General features: G+C 35.7%; 2 protein-coding genes and 1 long non-coding RNA gene across 3 annotated transcripts; 2 read left to right on the plus strand and 1 right to left on the minus strand.

The window, feature by feature from the left end:
• Positions 1 to 50: 50 nt before the first annotated feature.
• Positions 51 to 2,024, minus strand: LOC106956126 (uncharacterized). Its single transcript, XR_001426723.1, has 3 exons — positions 1,712 to 2,024; positions 661 to 784; positions 51 to 563 (listed from the first exon to the last, which is right to left on the minus strand). It is a non-coding gene; the product is annotated as an uncharacterized LOC106956126 (long non-coding RNA).
• Positions 2,025 to 2,117: 93 nt separating this feature from the next.
• Positions 2,118 to 6,758, plus strand: mylpfb (myosin light chain, phosphorylatable, fast skeletal muscle b). The gene is made up of 6 exons (XM_015046732.1): positions 2,118 to 2,217; positions 2,593 to 2,691; positions 4,391 to 4,571; positions 5,338 to 5,416; positions 5,501 to 5,549; positions 6,431 to 6,758. The coding sequence occupies exons 1-6, from the start codon at positions 2,215 to 2,217 to the stop codon at positions 6,530 to 6,532; spliced, it is 513 nt and encodes a 170-aa protein (XP_014902218.1). The 5' UTR covers positions 2,118 to 2,214; the 3' UTR covers positions 6,533 to 6,758.
• Positions 6,759 to 11,123: 4,365 nt separating this feature from the next.
• Positions 11,124 to 17,792, plus strand: pgap3 (post-GPI attachment to proteins phospholipase 3). Its single transcript, XM_015046731.1, has 8 exons — positions 11,124 to 11,524; positions 12,534 to 12,631; positions 13,340 to 13,492; positions 14,383 to 14,445; positions 14,686 to 14,747; positions 15,583 to 15,719; positions 16,728 to 16,932; positions 17,510 to 17,792. Exons 1-8 carry the CDS (start codon positions 11,311 to 11,313, stop codon positions 17,571 to 17,573), a joined length of 996 nt encoding a protein of 331 aa, XP_014902217.1. The 5' UTR covers positions 11,124 to 11,310; the 3' UTR covers positions 17,574 to 17,792.
• The last annotated feature ends 1,830 nt before the right edge of the window (positions 17,793 to 19,622 follow it).

Raw genomic sequence — 19,622 nt, forward strand, 5'->3', positions numbered from 1 at the left:
ACGAGTCACATGATCAGAAACCGGAAATGACCATTGGCGCAAACCACGAAGAAGACGATGACAGGAAGTGGCATGTTTCGTCTCCACTGTTGCTACATACAACATGCTAGGTAAGTTCAACGGTTTTCTTTTACGCAAAACTTCTTCAATCAGCTTGTATTGTAAACTAAACATGACTACATAACCACGATTTATTCCAATGTTTTTGTAAAAACGTTGAAGTGACGTGTGTCCCATTCTACTTTTAGACGCTCTAAAAAATGTTCCAAAAAGTCATAGATTAGCGATGTTTACATTTTAGATTAGATCCGGCAATTTTTCACCAAATATTTCAATAAATGTTTAACATTACAAACAATGCTAAATATGAGTGTGTTTTAAAAAAGCAAGGTAATCAGTGAAGAGTGTCAAAATGTTAGAACAGGTTCAAAATGGCTGCAGAAGAGAATGGTGGTGGTGATGATGGGTGGGGGGCAGCGCTGCTATTTCTGTCTGTACAGCTGTCTTGTTTTTATGGTGTTTGACTGCTCCCTCTGTCTCTCCTTTCACCTTCAAGACAATATCTGGAGGAGAATGAAAAAATAAAAAAAGGATTTTAAATAAAGCCCTGTCTTATTATGAGACCTGGGCCACACATATGTCATGTGAAAAACATTCAACCTGCAGGAGAGGAGGGGCGCCGACTCAACTCCAAATACATGCCTTGGTTGTATCGTGGACTGATTGATGGGAGCCCATGGAGCTCATATATGGCTTTAGGTGGGTGGGTTACGGTCCTTCTGTCCTAAAACCCCCGGAGTAACCAAAATTAGTGCATTCCTGATCAGAAAACTACTAAACTAGTGAATAATCTTCATTTTTTGCTTCCCAAATGATAACCCCCCACCCTCCCAAAAAAAAAACAAACACAAAATCTTACCAAGAAATTTATCAAGTCTAGTGAATAGATTGGTACACTTGAAATAACATAAAACTAACTTATAAATAACTTTTCATCAAGATATATGTTTATTTTAAATCAACAATTCCTTAATATAGAGAAAAAGTTCTAGTTCCTCTGGTTAAATATTTCACTTAAAATAGGGGAAAATGTTTTGTTCTAAGAAAAATAATCTGCCAATGGAACTAATACTGGGTTGCTAGGTAACGGAGTGGGCTTAGCTGGTGTTGCTAGGTAACGGACTGGGCTTGGCTGGTGTTTCTAGGTAACGGACTGGGCGTGGCTGGTGTTGCTAGGTAATGGCAAAGTGCCAGTTTATTGTGAAATAACCTGCCAGTGGAACTAGCACTTTTTCCATCATTCTTAAGGAATTATTGACGTAAAACAAGCTCCTGTTTCTTGGTGAAAAGTTACTTATAAGTTAGTTTTGTCTTACTTTAAGTGTAGTAAGATATTTTCACTGGAAACTAAACCAAAAATATTTGGTAAGATTGTGCGGCGAACAATTGGACTCTGGAGGATTTTTGCATTAACTTAAATTCCAGCTTTTTCTCCCATTTGTCACTCATCATTTCTGTTCACAAAGCGTTTTGCTGTGTCTACTTAAGTCATAAAGGCCTGCTTGTGTTTCTCATGTGAGGCCTGGTCGTCATGTGTCATAGTTGGAGCCGGACCAGCATCCTCTCGTCAACAGTTTTCAGGTTTCATTACTGTTTATACATCCTAACTGCGATCGCTGAAGAGTCGTTGAGGCCCAGGCCTATCACTTACCCAGGTGTTGACTTGGAAATATGTTTACACCAACCGCACGTCGCTGGAGGATAAATTAATAGAAAGCAGAGTTTCAGTTGACCCCATCTGTTTGGGGGTCATTCGAATAAAGCCGGTGGACGTCTGTCTTCTTCTTTCACCGCCACCAACAAACACAAAGATGAACCGGTCGTTCCTCTGCATCCATTTGGCCTTATTTGTCCGCTGACGACACCAAAGTCAGCCCTGTCTGTTGGCATTGAATTCACCTCATTCCAAGACTTCTCTGGCCTATTTTGGAGCCGCCTGTAAGCCGATCCACCCAGCCGCCTCCTCACTCCTCCCCTGTTTCTCTTACTCTTTCCTCAGCTCTGCTTCCCTGCCAAACCTGATGATGTAGCTAAAGTTAGCCCCTGACAAGTTAATATATAAGACCCCAAGGGGCCGATGCATACATGTCAGTCTCATCGACTTGGTGTACAGGCTTCTCTTCTTGACCAACAACAACCCAACAAACTTTAGAGATGGTGAGTGTGGTTTCTTGGAGCTACGGTTTGCATCACAGTTTGGACAACCAGGATTGTTGGAGTCACCCAAAATCAGGTGACTTTGGATTTGAACCCTTAATTATGAAGAAGAAGAAGAAGGATAAATGCCTTTTTAAACTGGTTTATCCCAAGATTATAAGACAAACTTTCATTTTAAATTGGATAATGAAGTTATTAACAAAGTGGCAGAGATAAAGGTCTTTTCTTTGCTAGAAATCAACAGTTTGAGATACTTTTAGATCTAGGGTTAAAGTTAAGTTTTCTTGTCTTATTTATTGATTATTTTCTGTATCTTTAAGGGTGCAGAAACCTTATGTTTTGTGTGTGTTTTACCTGTTTTTCTCCATCTCTCAGGCACCCAAGAAGGCCAAGAGGAGGCAGCAGCAGGGTGAAGGTGGATCCTCCAATGTGTTCTCCATGTTTGAGCAGAGCCAGATCCAGGAGTACAAGGAGGTAACTTTTTTAATCACTGCATCACACGTCAATTTTACTGGTGTGATTTTGGGGAATGTGTGTGTTTCACTATGATTTGGCCTTGTTTTAGTAATATAAGAGTGTTTCTGAAAACCAATATTGTCCTTCTCAGCAGGACAGGATGGTAAATCTGAGCTTTTCTGGAGTCAGGTGATACCTCCTCTCCTCTGTTAGCTCTGTAATTCTCCTTAGAGACACTTTGCTCCATGACTCCACTGGAATGCAGCCCAACAGCTGGTGGAAAGTCCAATTAATCAAAGCTGGAAAGAGCGGGGTGGGGGGAGTATGAAAACATACAAGTTGAGTCAACATTCAGGGATTACCAAGGTTGTTTCGCCCCTTGAGTCTAGTTTTTATAGCATCAGAGGGTTGCAGCCTTGATCTTTGACAGAAATGTCTCCTTAAGCATCTCTGGGATTGGAGAATGCGAGGCCAACGGTAGCTTAGCTGGGTCCTCCAAAGGTGAAAGAACATTGGTGGCATGGTCAGAAGATTCTGTCACAAGGCAAAAGGATGACAGCTGTAATCAATACCTTGTCCTTAAATGTCGCAAGGGGGCTTGTCTCGCATTCCAGAGCCTTTTTAACACCTTCGAGAGACAAGTGGACGACCAGCTGCCAAGACCCAAAAGGTTCCCAATGCCATCTTTGGTTTCAAAGGGGGTGAAACGACCCGCTATGTGACAAGGGAAAGCGGCTAACGGCTCCACATTTACACGTTTGCCTTGGCAGACTAGCTCCCACTTACAATCACTATTAACAAGTCTTAAGACAAGGACTTGTGAGAAATGTGAGAATCTTTGTTTTACAGTTTTAGTGTCTTATATCTTGACCTTTTAATCCCACACATCCTTGCATACACAGCCAGGCCAATCACGGTAACACATTTTTGCTGGACGATAAATTGTCCCAGAAGTTTTTAAGTAATTTAATGGTAATGGAAACTAGTGCAAATATCTTAGCATACTTGAAATAAGACAAAACTAATTTAAAAGTAACTTTTTATCAACTTGGAACTTGTTTTACTTCAATAATTATTTAATATTGATGAAATAGTTTTAGTTGCATTGGCGCGTTACCTAGCAACCCCAGCCAAGTCCAGCCCGTCACCTAGCAACCCAGTTCTGGTTCCACTGGTAGATTATTTCACTTATAACAAGAGATTTTTCCCACGTTATAAGTGAAGTAATCTGCCAGTGGAACCAGAACTTTTTCATCAGTATTAAGGAATTATCAACTTAAAATAAGCTCATATGTCTTGCTGAAAAATTAATTCCAAGTTAATTTTGTTTTAATTCAAGTGTACTAAAACAGTTCCACTAGAAACTAGACAAAAATACTTGGTAAGATTTTGTGTTTTTGAATTCAGTTAACATTGGAACTTTAAGGCATTTTAAATATCAAAATAAATAAACAAAACAACAAATAAAACAAATTATGAAGTTTCTGCAAACAAAATTATTCTTAAAAAAGGTCAGTTGTGACAAAAGCACCAAACTGAAGACTTTAGTCATCCAGTTTTTGGTAGAAAGAGATAAGTCATGCAAATGGAAATTATTATTGAGTTTGTTTTAATTTATCATGCAATTAATTGATTGCGACCAGCCTATACACAGCTACATATTTAAATATTTTCTTATTATTTTAGTTTTGAGCTTTTTGACTCATGTTTCCTGCAGGCTTTCACAATCATCGACCAGAACAGAGATGGCATCATCAGCAAGGATGACCTCAGGGATGTGTTGGCCACCATGGGCCAGCTGAACGTGAAGAGTGACGAGCTGGAGGCCATGGTGAAGGAGGCCAGCGGCCCCATCAACTTCACCGTCTTCCTCACCATGTTCGGCGAGAAGCTCAAGGGTTTGCTGACAAACACTAACTGTTCAACCCAGATGGCAAAACATGAGTGAATCAATGCTGAAATATGTTTAGACATGAATATTGAATCGATGTCGAATCCTGACATGTTGAGTCACCGTTATGTTTTCAACCGTAACTGATAATATCATATCAACGTTGATTCAACCATTATCTAAATTTTGATCTACATGTACATTTATGTTAATTTTATATTGAATCAATACATACATTGATTATACGTTGGCATTTCAATCATTAGAATTCAAACACAAAACATTATTCAATGATATATTTTCAACAAATGTTAACTGGCTAGAGTTAGTTAAGCCTGATTTTGTGTGTAAATTCTAATGGTTAGCTCTATGGCAGCATAAAAATATGTGCTGCAGTAACTGCGGTATTTACATTTAGGCACCTTTTATGCTACTGTTTATTTTTAAGCATTTTCCTGAAGGCACATTTTCACAAGTCGGTATTATTCAAGTCATTACTTACCCGTTTTGTATGTGCAAAATGTGTTCGTCACAGCGTTCTCACTCGCATCCAATGAGACTTTGTGTCCTTCATCATTTTTCCTCTTTGGCTTTCACGTTGAGTTCTCCGATGTTTCCCACTAATAGCCTTACAGACCTGATGTAGGACTCTGAGAATTTTTAATCTTTTTGACCATAATTCAACATTGAATTAACATCTTTTGATATCTGAGTAGGCTTCTCTAACTTGTTGTTTGAGATTATTTGACAAATCGGGTTTGTGTTGCTGTTAGGTGCTGATCCCGAGGATGTCATTGTGAGCGCTTTCAAGGTCCTGGACCCCGAAGGCACCGGCAGCATCAAGAAGGAATTGTAAGAACATTTTTCGTCAAATTTTTCTAACATTTCAGAGTTGTTTTCCTCAAGTTTATGCAATATATTTGTTTCCGTTTCCAGCCTCCAGGAGCTCCTGACCACCCAGTGTGACAGGTTCACTAGTGAGGAGGTGAGCTACTTTCACCGACTTTCTTAGGCGTTGGCTGCAAAACTTGGAGGACCTTTCACAGATTTTATTGTTGGCCCAAACTGCAATTCAACAATGATAAAAATTCATATATTAAACTTTTTATTTTAAATCAGGGTAAAATTGTCACTCAAGGTTTTCATTCAATGAAAAATGTTAGGTACTCTGAGAAGTATTTGTCTTATTTCAACGAAACCTTTATAATAAGTAGAAAAAACATCTGTCCTGAGACTTTTACTGAGAAGCCAACTGAATTTTTTTGAGTTATTATAACTCTGTTATATATCGCAAGCATTTTGAAAGAAAGCGACTCAAATCCTGTTTTTATTATTAAGAAGATTGGATTTTTACATTAAAATTAAAAAGATTTTTGGAGTAAAATGTTCTAAACTTATGGAAACTGGAGGAAAAGCATATAGTTTATTTTGTAGTGACAAAGACTTGAATAAATGCAGTGGCGCAACTGCACATTATTCAGGTGAATGTGAAAACATAAATCGCAACGCAATGATATAAACTCCCAGTGGAACTAGAACTTGGTTGCTAGGTTATGGCCTGGACTTGGCAAGTGTTGCTAGGTAACAGCCAAGTGGCAGTTGACTGCGGAATATACCAGTGAAAATAGAACTTCATCAATATTAAAGGATTACTGACTGAAAATAACCTCCTATATTTTGATAAAAAGTTACTTTTAAGTTTGTCTTAATTCAAGTGTACTAAGATATTTGCACTAGAAACTAAACAGAAATGATTAGTAAGGTTTTGTGTTTTTGCAGTGTGCCTGGTGAAATATAAATGTACCAAGTAATTAAACCATTTTTGACCTACTCAGACTGACCTCTGTGGCCTCCTCTGCCCTTTAGATGACCAATCTGTGGGCTGCCTTCCCCCCCGATGTGGCTGGCAATGTGGACTACAAGAACATCTGCTACGTCATCACACACGGAGAGGACAAGGAGGAGTAGATCCCTTCTTCTCTTCAGCTCTCTACCTCTACCAACGCTCTGCCACCGTACACTCGCTCCGTTTTCTCCAACGCTGTGACTTCACTTTCACAAACTCTCTCGTCCAACATTTCCGCTCACCAAAAGACTTCTCTTCTTTGCCCGAGACGCTGTGGACGGGGGCGGTTTGTGAACAACAGGAGAACATGGGATTATTTTCAATAAAAATAATCTTATGATACTGAAACTCTCTCTCCATCTCTGTCCTTACCTCTTTCTCCTCCCTTTATCATTCACTCTGTTCTGCGTTTTGAGGCCAACAGTGCAAACGTACGGCTAGCATGCAAAAGCTACAGAGTTTGGTAGTAACTAGTTACATTTAGTGTAGTAACTCTTTTGACAACATTTATTTTTACTGTACTTTTTACTTTTATTTGAGCCATTTAGTTATGAAGTATCGTTACTCTTACTTGAGTAAAATGTCTGGATTTTCTACTCACTGAATGAAAAACAAAAATTCACCAGACACATAATTTGCAGTTTTTATTAAAGTTTTGTAAGTTTTTAATGAAAGAAAATTATTTGGAAATTTTTTTTGTGCCGGTTTTGGTTATTTTTTTGTTACTTATATGACTTATTGTAATTTTCGTCCTGAAAATACCAAAATTTCCACTTCATATTTTAGTTTGTCTCATGGTGTAATTTTGATCAGTTACTCAGTACTTGAGTGGACTTTTTACTAAATACTTTTTTACTCTTACTTGAGTAATTTTTTGAATGGCTACTTTTTGCTTTTACTTGAGTAAAAATATGTTGAAGTAGTGCTGCTCTTAAGTACATTTTTTGGGTTCTCTGCCCACCTCTGCTAGCAGCAATTGGCCAAAATGTCTCCTGGTTGCTTCGGCATTTGCACGGCAACTAGCTTGAAACAAGCTAGCCATTTGACCTGGTCGGGTCTGTTGGTCTCAACTTCACAGAGTGCTTAATGGCTTCCTCCCATTTATCTGTGGGAGAGTAAAAGAGTGGAGGTACCGCACTACAATAGCTAGCCTACCCCTCTCTTTTACCAAGAAGAGGAGCTGCAATCAGGAAAAAGAGGAAAGCATTAAACTAGAGAAAGAGTGAAAGATGGTGAGTTAGGGGGAAGAAAATGGACAATCAAAAGGAAAAGGATAAATAAATCTTTTGTTTTTGACTCGTTGTCCTCCATGTCACTGCTGTTTCGCTCCTGTTGTGATTGTGATCTGTCTGCACTGTAACAAAGAAAGAAGTACAAATAAAATCTGCTCTCTTTCATACGACACTTTCACTGAGTCGGCTGGTTTAACAAGTTTCAAATTACTCCATGACGCCAAGCAGAGACAATTTTCAGAAAATTTATCAGAATGGAGCATTAAAAAATGTACAAATGTGGTGAAAATTGTTGATGCCCCTCTGGAGAGCTGGGTAGTAACCAGTTACATTTACTCAATTACATTTACTTGAGTAATTTTTTGAAAAAAATTTGTAAAATTTCTGGATTTTCTACCCACTGAATAAAGAACATATTTTAACCAAATACACACACACACACACACACGCAGACAGTTTGCAGTTTTTGTTAAAGTTCATAAGTTTTATATAGAAATAAACTAATTTGGAAAAAAAAATCTTTTGGCTATTGTTAATTTTTACTTATAAATTATTGTCATTTTTGTCCTTAAAATTACTAAATTTTTTACTTAACTTTATGTTTTTGTCCGTTTCATAATGTAATTTTTAAATATTAAATGATTGATAATTATATCACTTACTCAGTAATTGAGTAGACTTTTTACAAAATACATTTTTACTCTTGAGTAATTCCTTGGACAGATACTTTTTACTTGAGCAAAAATATGTTCAAGAAGTGCTATTACTCAAGTACAATTATTGGGTACCACAATATCTGATTTTGTTTGGTTAATTCTGAGTACATTTCTTTTTATTACTACTTTTCTCAGTTATTTCAGAGATCATTGTGGGTTTTTTGATTATTAACAGAGGGGATATCGTCATTTTTACATAATTTTATGTAATTCTGAGACGCTCCACTTCCTCCAGATCGGCTTCAGTGCTTGAGTTACTTCCTTTTAAGTCTTCAAGCGAGCACAACTAAACCAGAAATAAATGTGACGACGCATAAATCAATCAAATCACAGGTCCAACATGTTTGTGCTCTGAGGACATTACATTCTGTTCAAGACACAAGACCCTCGAGCTTTTGCCTCTCATTCTCCAAGGTCGTTCTGCTCAGTTAAGTACAAATGTTTTATCACGTGGGCCAAAAAACAACAACCCCAGCCTAAAGTCAAGCAAATAAGGTAGTCAGATTTTTATTTATTTATTTATTTATTTATTTATTTATTTATTTATTTATTTATTTATTTATTTATTTATTTTCAAAATGGATATTTACTTTAGATCCAAAACTTGACATGATGGAGTATTAGGCCATTGTAGACTAACAAAAAATTTTACTTAAATAAAAAAGTAGTAAATTTCCACCAAAAAGGTCAGAAATTGAGATTAATCTCAGGAATTTTCTAAAAAAAAATTTAGAAAATTATTGACTTTTGAAATTTTTCTAATTTTTTGACATTTGAATCATTGAAATTCCCACGTTTTATTTTTTGTGGAAAATTTGAGTTTCTTGGTGGAAATTTGCAACTTTTCTATAAAATAATCTACAACTTGGCCTATTGGATTTCGCACGTTTGCTATTTTAAAAGACAGACAAATTTGTATCAATTATGGGGGCTGCATAGAATCAGTCCAAGGCCCACAAATGGTTCCCGGGCCACACTTTGGACACCACTGTTGTAGGGAACATAACTGCAATGCACATTATGAGCTAGAAAAGGAGCCTAAAACCTGAACAGCTGTAAGGATTTTAGCTCTTCAGAATGTTTTTTTTTACTGGATGTGTAACTGGGTTTTATTTTAACAAGATGTGATATTTATCTAAATTTGTCAGTTTGTTCTTTGAGTTTGTTTTGTTAAAAAGTTGTTTCTCCAGAAGTTTCTATTGGTGTAATAAGTTCTGTTAGGAGGCTCTTGACGGTTGGTGGTTACCATAGTAACCAGTAACTGATAGCTCCTCCCACTTTTTTCTGTTGCCATTTCCAACTGTGATATTTGTTGAGATCAGTTCTGTTTTCTTTACAAGTATTATATTTTAACATATATTTTAGACAAATTTAATCTTACACAGTGTTTCATTAGTAATTTTGCTATGTTTTGTATATGTCATTATTAATGTTGTGCATTTTAGCTCTGTTTAATTTTACAATTGTTAGCTGGTCATTGGGAGTTATTGCTCTGTAGTTTATTATATTTTACTTAATGTATAGAGGCAGAAGCTACTGGACTGATGTTAACCACCAACTTGATTTCCTCTTTTGTTAGAATAAATACAGTGAACCTGAGTGTGTCTGTTGTGAATTCAACCTACTGGACCTCAGACAAACATAGATGGGTTACAAATGCACATTCTTAGAGATTATTGCACATTCAAATTCTGCAAACGCGGAATCAACAAACAGACCTTCGCTGAACACTAACCTCACACTCTGATATCAAAAGTAGAGCAGAGGAAGATCATGAGATAGCAGAACATTGCCGGGTAGCTGTTTCCTCAATTCTTAAAGTAACCTAAGACCGTTACCAGAAGATCACTCATTATGAAAAACCTGCTGCCCTTTTGGACCTCAGTCCATTTTGTAAATATCCAACAGTCTAAATTGATGATGATAAGAGGAGGGTAGAGTACCCAAAACATTTACTTAAGTAAGATAAGCACTACTTCAACAGATTTTTTACTCAAGTAAAAGTAAAAAATAGTCATCCAAGAAATTACTCAAGCAAGAGTGAAAAAGTATTTGGTAAAAAGATTTCTGAAGTGCTGAGTAACTGATCAAAATTACATACTCAGACGGACCAAAAATATAAAGTTACATGGAAATTTTGCCATTTTAAGGATGATAATGACAATAATTCATATACGTAAAAAATAAAATCAGACAAAATAAGTATTATTACTAGAAATTATAATATAGCTATTGTTAATAATAAAAAATAGTTATTAATAAAATAATATATTTATTAGTAATGAAAATGACTAATGATAAGATTCGCCGATTAGAAGTAATAATTATATCACAATAACAATAATAACAATTGGTATTATTATTATTTTATAGTTATTAGTATTAATTATACTATTACTACTACTACTACTACTACTACTACTACTAATAATAATAATAATAATAATAATAATAATAATAATAATAATAACGACTACTATATATAATAAATGTGAATAAATGTAATAATAAATGTTCTGTTACAGGATGTAATTCCATGTTGTAACAAAAATACCTGCCTTCAAAATAAAGCATAAGTAACCACATTTTATGGCGCAAAGAATGACTTCATTTTAAAAAGTAACTTAATAACATCTTCTTTTTTCCTCATTTTAGTTGTATATAGATTTAATCTACTGTTATCAATAAACTCAGAGGGTTGTCATGAATAAATTAAGCAACTTTAATAAAGAGCTACGTTTATTTTGAAGCTGTAACCGGATGTTGTGTAGCTGTAAAACCTGCTCTTATTCAGAAGACAGGAGGGAAACACGGCACTCTATCCGTGCTTCTGTTTATCCGGTTCATCCCCTCTGACTCGGAATGAACCAGCGTTGATGTCCGTCGCCGGGCCCGTTTAGCCGCCGTCACCCCCCGTGCCTTCGTGATCCTGGCGGGCCCGAACCACCCGCCATGGCCTCAGCGTTCCCCCGCTGCACATCTGTCAGACTCCCCATGTCTGTCGCCGTCATCCTCCTGCTGATGTCAGTGACCGCTGTGCAGTCCTCCCAAGGGGACAAGGAACCGGTGTACCGGGACTGCGTAAAGCTGTGTGTCCAGACGAACTGCACCGGAGCCCGGCTGCTGGGTTTCGAGTCCAGCCAGCCGCACTACATGGCGCTGACAGGTGAGCCGTTGCTGGCAGGTGATGGGGAAGCTAGCTTAGCTTGTTAGCTTTCTAACATTCAGCACCATTATAATTATGATTTAACAATTTATAAACTAGTTCAAGTAGGTTTTTATTCATTCCTCACTTGTTTTGTCCTTTTCACTTTCCCTAAACTCCTTCAGATAATATCTAGCAGGTTCGCACCACAAAACGTGACAAACTTGTTTTTCTGGTACAGAAACACCACTGTACAGCCATTGTGTTCCCTGATCGATTTTAGACAGGTTTGCACAGGATTTATCACCATTTTCTCCTTATTTTTTCTTAAAATTGATATGATTATTTTTGAAACTGTATAAGTTTGGTTAAATATTTTGGGAATCCTCATACAGAATCCTCATACAAGATACCTAAAATACACCAGAGTCGCTCAAAATAATAATAATAATAATAATAATAATAATAATAATAATAATAATAATAATAATAATTAACGGAGGTGGGCTCACCCAAAAACTGTACTCAGGTAAAAGTATCACTACTTCAGTACAGTGTAGTAAAAATGCTCTTAAAATAATTTATTTTTCAAAAAGGTTACTCAAGTAAATGTAATTGAGTAAATGTGACTCGTTACAACCCATATCTGATAACTAATAATCAAGAAAAAAAAAAGACTCCCAACTCTAGCTGAGTTAAATTGGCAAAATATAAGTTTATTTACGACGTCTAAAATTAGGGCAAAGTTAGGAATAAAAGTAGTAAGTACTGTATTAATAAAAGTAGTAATCATATTGAGAAAAATACAAAAAATGGTTAAATTAATAACTATTTATAACATGTATTGTATTTAGGCAGGGGCCACAATGAGATACCTTTTATTGGGTTTGAACAAAAAAATTAATCTATGACATTTTTAAAAGCATTTAGAATTCATTTTAAAAGGCTGCAGAATGTGCCATTTTTAAAAAATCAAATTAATATATTAATTGTCAGAATGTTGCACTTCATTGTCTTCACTGCGCCCCAGGTTGGACGTGTCGGGACGACTGTAAATACCAGTGCATGTGGACCACTGTTGGCCTTTACCAGGCTGAGGGATACAGGGTCCCTCAGTTCCACGGAAAGGTTTGTCTCAACACTGCAAAAAACTGTAAATATTACAGTATTTTTGCTCTAGTTTCTTCTGTTAACATCTAGGAAAACTTGAAATAACACAAAAATAACTTACAAGTAACTTTTTAGCAAGATATAGGAGTTTGTTTAGAGTCACAAAAACAAGTTTTGGTTCCAGAGGCAGGTTATTTTACCCTTAGGAAAACTTGAAATAACACAAAATTTACGTTCAGGTAACTTTTCATCAAGATGGGGAGTTTGTTTTAAGGCAGTGATTCAATGATATTGATTAAAAAACAACTAGTTCCACTGGCATATTATTTTACTACTAAGACATTTCCCCTTGTTTTTCTAAGTGAAATAATCTGCCAGTGGAACTAGTACTCTGTTGCTAGGTAACAGGGTGGCCTTGGCAGGTGTTGCTAGGTAACGGCAAAGTGCCAGTTGACTATGAAATAATTTACCAGTGGAACTAGAACGTTTTCATCAATATTAAGGAATTATTCACTTAAAACAAGCTGCCATTTCTTGTTGAAAAGTTACTTTTATGTTAGTTTATCTTATTTCAGGTTTTCAAAGATATTTACTCTTGAAAGTAGATAAAAAAATACTTGGTAATATTTGTATTTTTTGTAGTGAATCGTCTTTTTAACCAAAACGTCCTTCTGGATCATCATTGCTATTATTATGGAGTCAGATTTAACATTTTCTTCCTTGCAGTGGCCGTTTGTGCGCATCTTGTGCTTCGAGGAACCTGCATCTGCGCTGGCATCTCTGCTGAACGGCTTGGTCTGCCTGCTGATGATGCTGCGCTACCGGAGCACGGTGCCACGCCAGAGCCCCATGTACCACACCATCAACGCCTTCTCTCTGGTGAGTCCCAGGAAAACTACAGACAGGGCCGGGCTGTAAAACGATTTGATCCATTTGTCACATTTTTAGTTTTTGAAGATTTAATTTCTGGAAAATATGGATTTTATGTGTTACACCAACACAAAGTAGAGGATTATTGTGAAATGCAAGGAAAAACAAGTTTTTACACATAAAACTGAAATATTTTATAAATTAATAACATTTTGAAGATTAAATTTTTTGAAAAATTAGAATTTTTTTTTTCTTTCTTTCTTTCTTTTTTTTTTTTTAGCCAATTGACTCCTTGTCCCCTCCCCCATGCCGGCCATCTTGTTTTACAACTGTGTTTTACAGCTTCTATTACTTCATAATATTACAAGAATGCAGCCATAGTAATGCCGTAATAAAGTTTTATGACAATAAAGTTGCAATCCTGCGAGATTAAAGCGTAAATATTACCAGAATAAAGTGGTAATATTTGGTGAATAAAGTAATAATTCTATCAGAACTTCTACACAAAAAATAGCAGTAAATAAAATGAAGAATATTGAACATTTTGTAAAGTTATTGTTTGGTTTCCATCTTACAGAAAAGGCAATTCTTCAAATTTGAGTCACTGAGTCTGTTGATTCTTGAGCTGTTCATGTTAGATCTTAATAACTAGAAGCTTTTTTCATTGAAACAACTTTTTTTGTAGTTTTCTGGTAAAATCGCATCTTTGCTCTGCTAATATTCTCATAATTAAATAAATATCCTCGCAGGCCATCATACAACTCACAAAAGGGATGATTGAAATAAAAGCGTCTTTTTGAAAATATTTCCAATTTATTATTTTTAGAAAATAAATCAATAAAAAGCAGAAAGTAGACCTGGCATTAAATTTGTTCATTTTCTTGTGTTTTGTTGTTCAGGTGTCACTGAATGCTTGGTTCTGGTCTACAGTGTTTCACACCCGGGACACATTTCTCACTGAGGTAATGCTTGACATGTTAACATGTCATGTTAAAACATAGATATAAAACTTTCGTTGTTAAAGCATTTATCTGGAAGAATCCGTAAGAATTATTCTGTTTAACTGCTAAACTGATCATTAGCACCCTAATATCTTCAGTTGAGGTCTTTGCTATTTATTTTTCTGTAAAGTTCAGATCTTGAGATTAGTTTACCTCATCTGGAAATGAGTGTTACTAATTTAAAATCATCTTCCATTTCAGAAAATGGACTATTTCTGTGCAACAGCAGTGATTCTTTACTCCATCTACCTGTGCTGCGTCAGGTGAGCCGATGGTTTAATTCTGCTGCAAGTCCTTGAAATTGCTTGAATTTCAATATTAGTTGTTTTCAAGGTTTGGAAAGTCCTTGATTTTTGTATAAAGTCTTTGGAAGTCTTAAATATTCAAACTGCACAGTTTGGTAATAAAGTGCAATCTAACATTTGGATAAAAGTGTAAGTTTGAAAAGTTTTATATACAGTTGAAACAAGATTGTTGTACACCCGATTTAAAATAAATATATATTCTAACTCCCTGAAGTTAAATTATGTTGAACTTCTTTTATTTTAGATTAGTTGGAATTAATTTATGCTAAATACCAGAAATCTTGGCAAGAATTTTTTTAGAGATTTTACTCTTAACTTTCTCTGTACGTTAACACGATTTGTTTGGATTGTTTCGATGTAATTAGTTTTTATTATTTCTAATGGCTCAATGGCTTATTTATCTATGTAATTGAAATAAAAGTTAGCTTGTATTTTATGTGTTAAACAAATTAAATTGGGATATTTTTTTGTTAAGTTTGTCTTTAGTTCTTGGACCAGACAGTTGTGTGTGAGAGACATTTCAAACCATGAAATGTAGTTTTTTTCTTTAGTTTACCCAGGAATGTAAAATACAATCTATAACAAGACATTATTAACAACAGCAATAAATTATATTTTATATTTATTAGTTTTTTGAAATTATATTTAACTTCGAAGTACCTTGAAAAGTGCTTGAATTTTACTGCCATTAACCCAGCTTAAACTGGCCTGAAAATATTGTAAGATCTTTTATTCCAATATATCTGCTGTTAATATTATCTCAGTAGTTACTGTATATCTCCCTCCTGTCCAGGACTTTGGGTCTGAGGCGGCCAGCCGTGTCCAGCATTGTGGGCGTTCTGCTCATCCTGGCCTTCACCTCCCACGTCTCCTACCTGACGTTTGTCAGATTTGACTACGGATACAACATGGCCGCCAACGTGTCCATCGGTACAACAAACACCCAATAAATCAGGTTCCATTGAGAGTTTCATGAGGTGGTTCTGGTTCTACTACTGTTAGTTGGATTATTTCCAGATTTTATGGTTTTATAAAGGGTTTGTTAGTATTTTGTGTGATAGACCAACACAAATTGGACTTTAGTTGGGAGGACAATTATGGCTTTAAAATACATACCAAATTTACGTCGCTGTATTAGGTTTATTGTAGATAGAAAAAAAAAGGAGTACATTTCTGTCAAAAGACTTACAAATTTTCTAGAGGCAACGAGGAAATTTCAGAGCTTCAAAACCTTGAAAAAAAAAAATCTGAATTTTTAAAATTAATCTCACAAATTTTGTGCAAAATCTTGGAAATTCAAAAGTCAAACGTTTTTGACTTTTGGAAATTTCCAGAGTTTGAGAAGTTGAAAGTTTTCTACTTTTCAAGATTAATTGTCTGCGTTTTTTTCCCCCTTTTTTTCTTTCCGAGTTTAATCTCAAAATTTCTGATTATTTTATTATTTTCCGATTATTATTTCAACTTTTGTAGCTTCTGCTTTAAATATCTAACTAGGGACGTGACCTTTCCTGTTTTATCCCAACTTTACTCCATGTCATTGTTTTTTATTTTTTAGCAGTTATGAGGCAAAGTGGCAGGACATTAAACTGCAGCTGTGCCAGTTACTCAACAGGTCGTTGCTAGGTAACCAAAGAATCAGTTGAGTTGCTAGGTAACCAAAGAGTAAGCTAGGTTGATTCTACCAACCTATGTTAGCTAGCCAGACAGAGTTTTGATTATATTTTATATATTAAATATTGAATATTCTATCAGATGTATTATGTATTGATATTGCTCATGTGTCTATTGTGATAATATGTTGTGATTGATTGATTGATTGATTGATTGATTGATTGATTGATTGATTGATTGATTGATTGATTGATTGATTGATTGATTGATTGATTGATTGGAGAATGACTGTAGTGCAGCAGCTTTTTGTGGTTTTTCTGTCTGCAGGCATGGTGAACATGCTGTGGTGGTTCTGTTGGTGCTGGCAGAACCGGCGGACTCTCCCCTACTGGTGGAAGTGTGGCCTGGTGGTTCTGCTGCTTCACGGCCTGGCCCTGCTGGAGCTGCTGGACTTCCCGCCACTGCTCTGGATCCTAGACGCCCACGCTGTGTGGCACCTCAGCACCATCCCAGTGTACTTCCTTTTCTACAGGTTGGTTTCTAGAGCTTCATAGGAAAGTTTGGGCTCAATTTCTTTTAAAATTGTTGACCTTCTGACAGCATTTTCTCTTTAAAAATAATAATATGTGAACATTTTAATAAATCCATGAATCTTTCAAAGATTATTTAAGATTAGTAACACTAATTATGTGATTAATTTAAGTTTTAATTTACAAAATAACAATTTCATTATTCATTTAACAGTTTTCACATTTTCAGGAATGTCACTTGAGTGTGGGCGGGGCTAAAACATAAGTCAAGGTGATTGGTCGGAAGTTTTGCAGGTTAACCAATCAGAAGTCAGTTGGGTAGTAGTGCATAACCTATGAAATATAATCAATAAAAATGTCCACATATATATTGAAGTTAATAAATTCAATTAATAAATCATTACTTATTATTTTAATTAAATTAACACACATTTATTTAACAACTTATTTATTCAACTTTGTCACTTTTGTGACTTCATAACTTGGAACCGGCAATATTTGAATGTCAAGATTTATATGAATATTAGTTGAAATCTAAATCCTAATAATTACCTGATTTTGCTTTTGATTTTCTCCCAGTTTCCTGATAGATGACAGCCTCTATTTACTGAACACAGAGAAGCTGGGGGTTAAAGTTGAGTAGGAGGAGCGGAGCGCCTCTTCATCGCTCACAGAAGCCGCTCCGCCTCCCAGATGACGCTCACCACACCTCTGACTCGCATCAAAGTACACTTTGTTTACATTTTCTTTATTTGACATCCATATTTGTTTTACTCTACCTTTCACTGCCATGGGTATTACAGTCTTATCACAACTGCACATTTTGAGACGCGTTCAAGGGGGGAAATACTTGAAAAGAGAAAGAAATGCCTGAAACAAATGAATGAAACGAATCCCTTCACCTCTGAGAGAGAAAACTGCAGCATCAAAAATGGCGGCAGGTTGGTTTTATCAGCGCTGTGCCTGAAATGGGCCGCTGGACTCAGAGCGGTTCCCTCATATGGAGGCGCTGATTGTTCTGGAAAGGCGGGGAAGGCCGTTCCAGCTGACTGCTTTTTTTTTTCTCACTGTCACACCTTCACTTTTGTGCCTCTCTTGTTTCCATAGCTACTTTTGTTTGCTCTTGTTTCTGTTTTTTATCATCTGCCTTGTTTGATTTTGACCAGTTTTTATTTTGATCTTTTTTATTATTTTTTGGTGGGATATATTGTCATTCACCTGGACTGCCTTTTAGAGTGAGGAAAGGTTGATGTCGAAGAACAAAAAGGAAAGCAAGTTGCTGTGAATTTTACCAAATTCTGTGGTTTAGATGGTGTGAATGAAACCGAGTGCTCCAGTGTTTATTTTCTGATTTATTATTTCATGTTTTTCTTTTAATTTATTGCTTCCCCACTGCAAAAACACAAAATCTTACCTAGCATTTCTAGTGCAAATATCTTAACATAAATCAACTAACAAAACTATAAGCTAGTTTTAAATGGCTTTTCAGCCAGATATAGGAGCTTATTTTGAGTAAATAAGTCTGTAATATTATTAAAACCAAACACTAGTCCCACTGTCAGATTTTTTCACTAAGATATTATTTTCTTGATAGAAGTGAAATAATTTACCAATGGAACTAATATTTTTTTCATCAATATTAAGGGATTTATGACTCAAAATAAGCTCCTAAATCTTGCTTAAAAGCCAATTATGAGTGAGTTTTGTCTTATTTCAAGTTTGCTAAACACTAGATGCCAGACCAGGGGTGTCCAAACTGTGGCCCGGGGGCCATTTCTGGTCATTGGATTGATTTTGTGTGGCACAAATTTGGACCATCCAACTCTTTTTGTAATTTTTTTAGGCTCTTTTCCACGGCAAGTTTATATCTTCTTAAACAGAAAATGTTAAGTACAACACAAACATTTTTTTATTTGAGTTATTCTTCTTTAATTATTATTTTGTTATTGCTTGTACCACAAACTTCTTGTGTGTTTTTCCTTTAAAACAGACTTCATCTAACCCATCCATTATATTTAGCTAAATACAGCAAAGGTTGTAAAAGAAAATAATTATTTTTGTTGCTGGGAATAAAATAACATTTTATAGGTTTATAAAATAGAAAAATAACACCAAAATAATAATAAATAATTATAGTTAAATAACTGTAAACAGTAAGGCAAATGTAATGCATTACATCAGGTAAAATAGAAAAAATTCACAATAATATTTTTGCATTTTTAATTGGGACGTTTCCAAACTCTCTGTGTAAAAAGTTTGGACTGCACTGTAACAGACCGGAAATACTTGGTAACATTTTGAGTTTTTGCAGTGCATGTTTCCTTCCTACATTCATGTTTGCTTCACACTTCTCCTCCGTCAGCATGCTTCTTGCAGATATTCTTTATCTTTTATTTTTTCCCATTTGAAGTGAAAGTGAACTCACTCCCTCCCACATGTGCACTTTATGAGCCGAGTGTCCGTTTAAACGCCTTTTTGTGAGACAGCGAGGAGTGCAGGTGTGTTTACATGCTGCCTTTTCTGGACATTTTGTTGTTTTTGCCATTTAAAGCCTGTTTGTGTGTAAGAGAGCGATCATCTGAACTGTGGGAGCCAAAGAAAACCTCAGATGAGCTGCTGATCAACAACTGCTTCAAAGGTTTAAAAGAAAATATTAGATCCTCTGGATGGCTGGAAGTGCCTCAACACAATA

This window comes from Poecilia latipinna, unplaced genomic scaffold (assembly GCF_001443285.1).
Source record: "Poecilia latipinna isolate Pla-1442-1.1 unplaced genomic scaffold, P_latipinna-1.0 Scaffold790, whole genome shotgun sequence".
Classification (NCBI taxonomy): domain Eukaryota; kingdom Metazoa; phylum Chordata; class Actinopteri; order Cyprinodontiformes; family Poeciliidae; genus Poecilia; species Poecilia latipinna.

What these genes read in the sequence shown, in the direction of transcription:
- mylpfb (XM_015046732.1), top strand. An exon ending in GTTCGGCGAGAAGCTCAAGG is followed by an intron (nt 4,572 to 5,337) that starts GTTTGCTGACAA and finishes TGTTGCTGTTAG; the next exon opens with GTGCTGATCCCGAGGATGTC. An exon ending in GGCAGCATCAAGAAGGAATT is followed by an intron (nt 5,417 to 5,500) that starts GTAAGAACATTT and finishes TTCCGTTTCCAG; the next exon opens with CCTCCAGGAGCTCCTGACCA.
- pgap3 (XM_015046731.1), top strand. Translation starts at nt 11,311, where the DNA reads ATGGCCTCAGCGTTCCCCCGCTGCACATCTGTCAGACTCCCCATGTCT. An exon ending in GCACTACATGGCGCTGACAG is followed by an intron (nt 11,525 to 12,533) that starts GTGAGCCGTTGC and finishes ACTGCGCCCCAG; the next exon opens with GTTGGACGTGTCGGGACGAC. An exon ending in CCATCAACGCCTTCTCTCTG is followed by an intron (nt 13,493 to 14,382) that starts GTGAGTCCCAGG and finishes TTTGTTGTTCAG; the next exon opens with GTGTCACTGAATGCTTGGTT.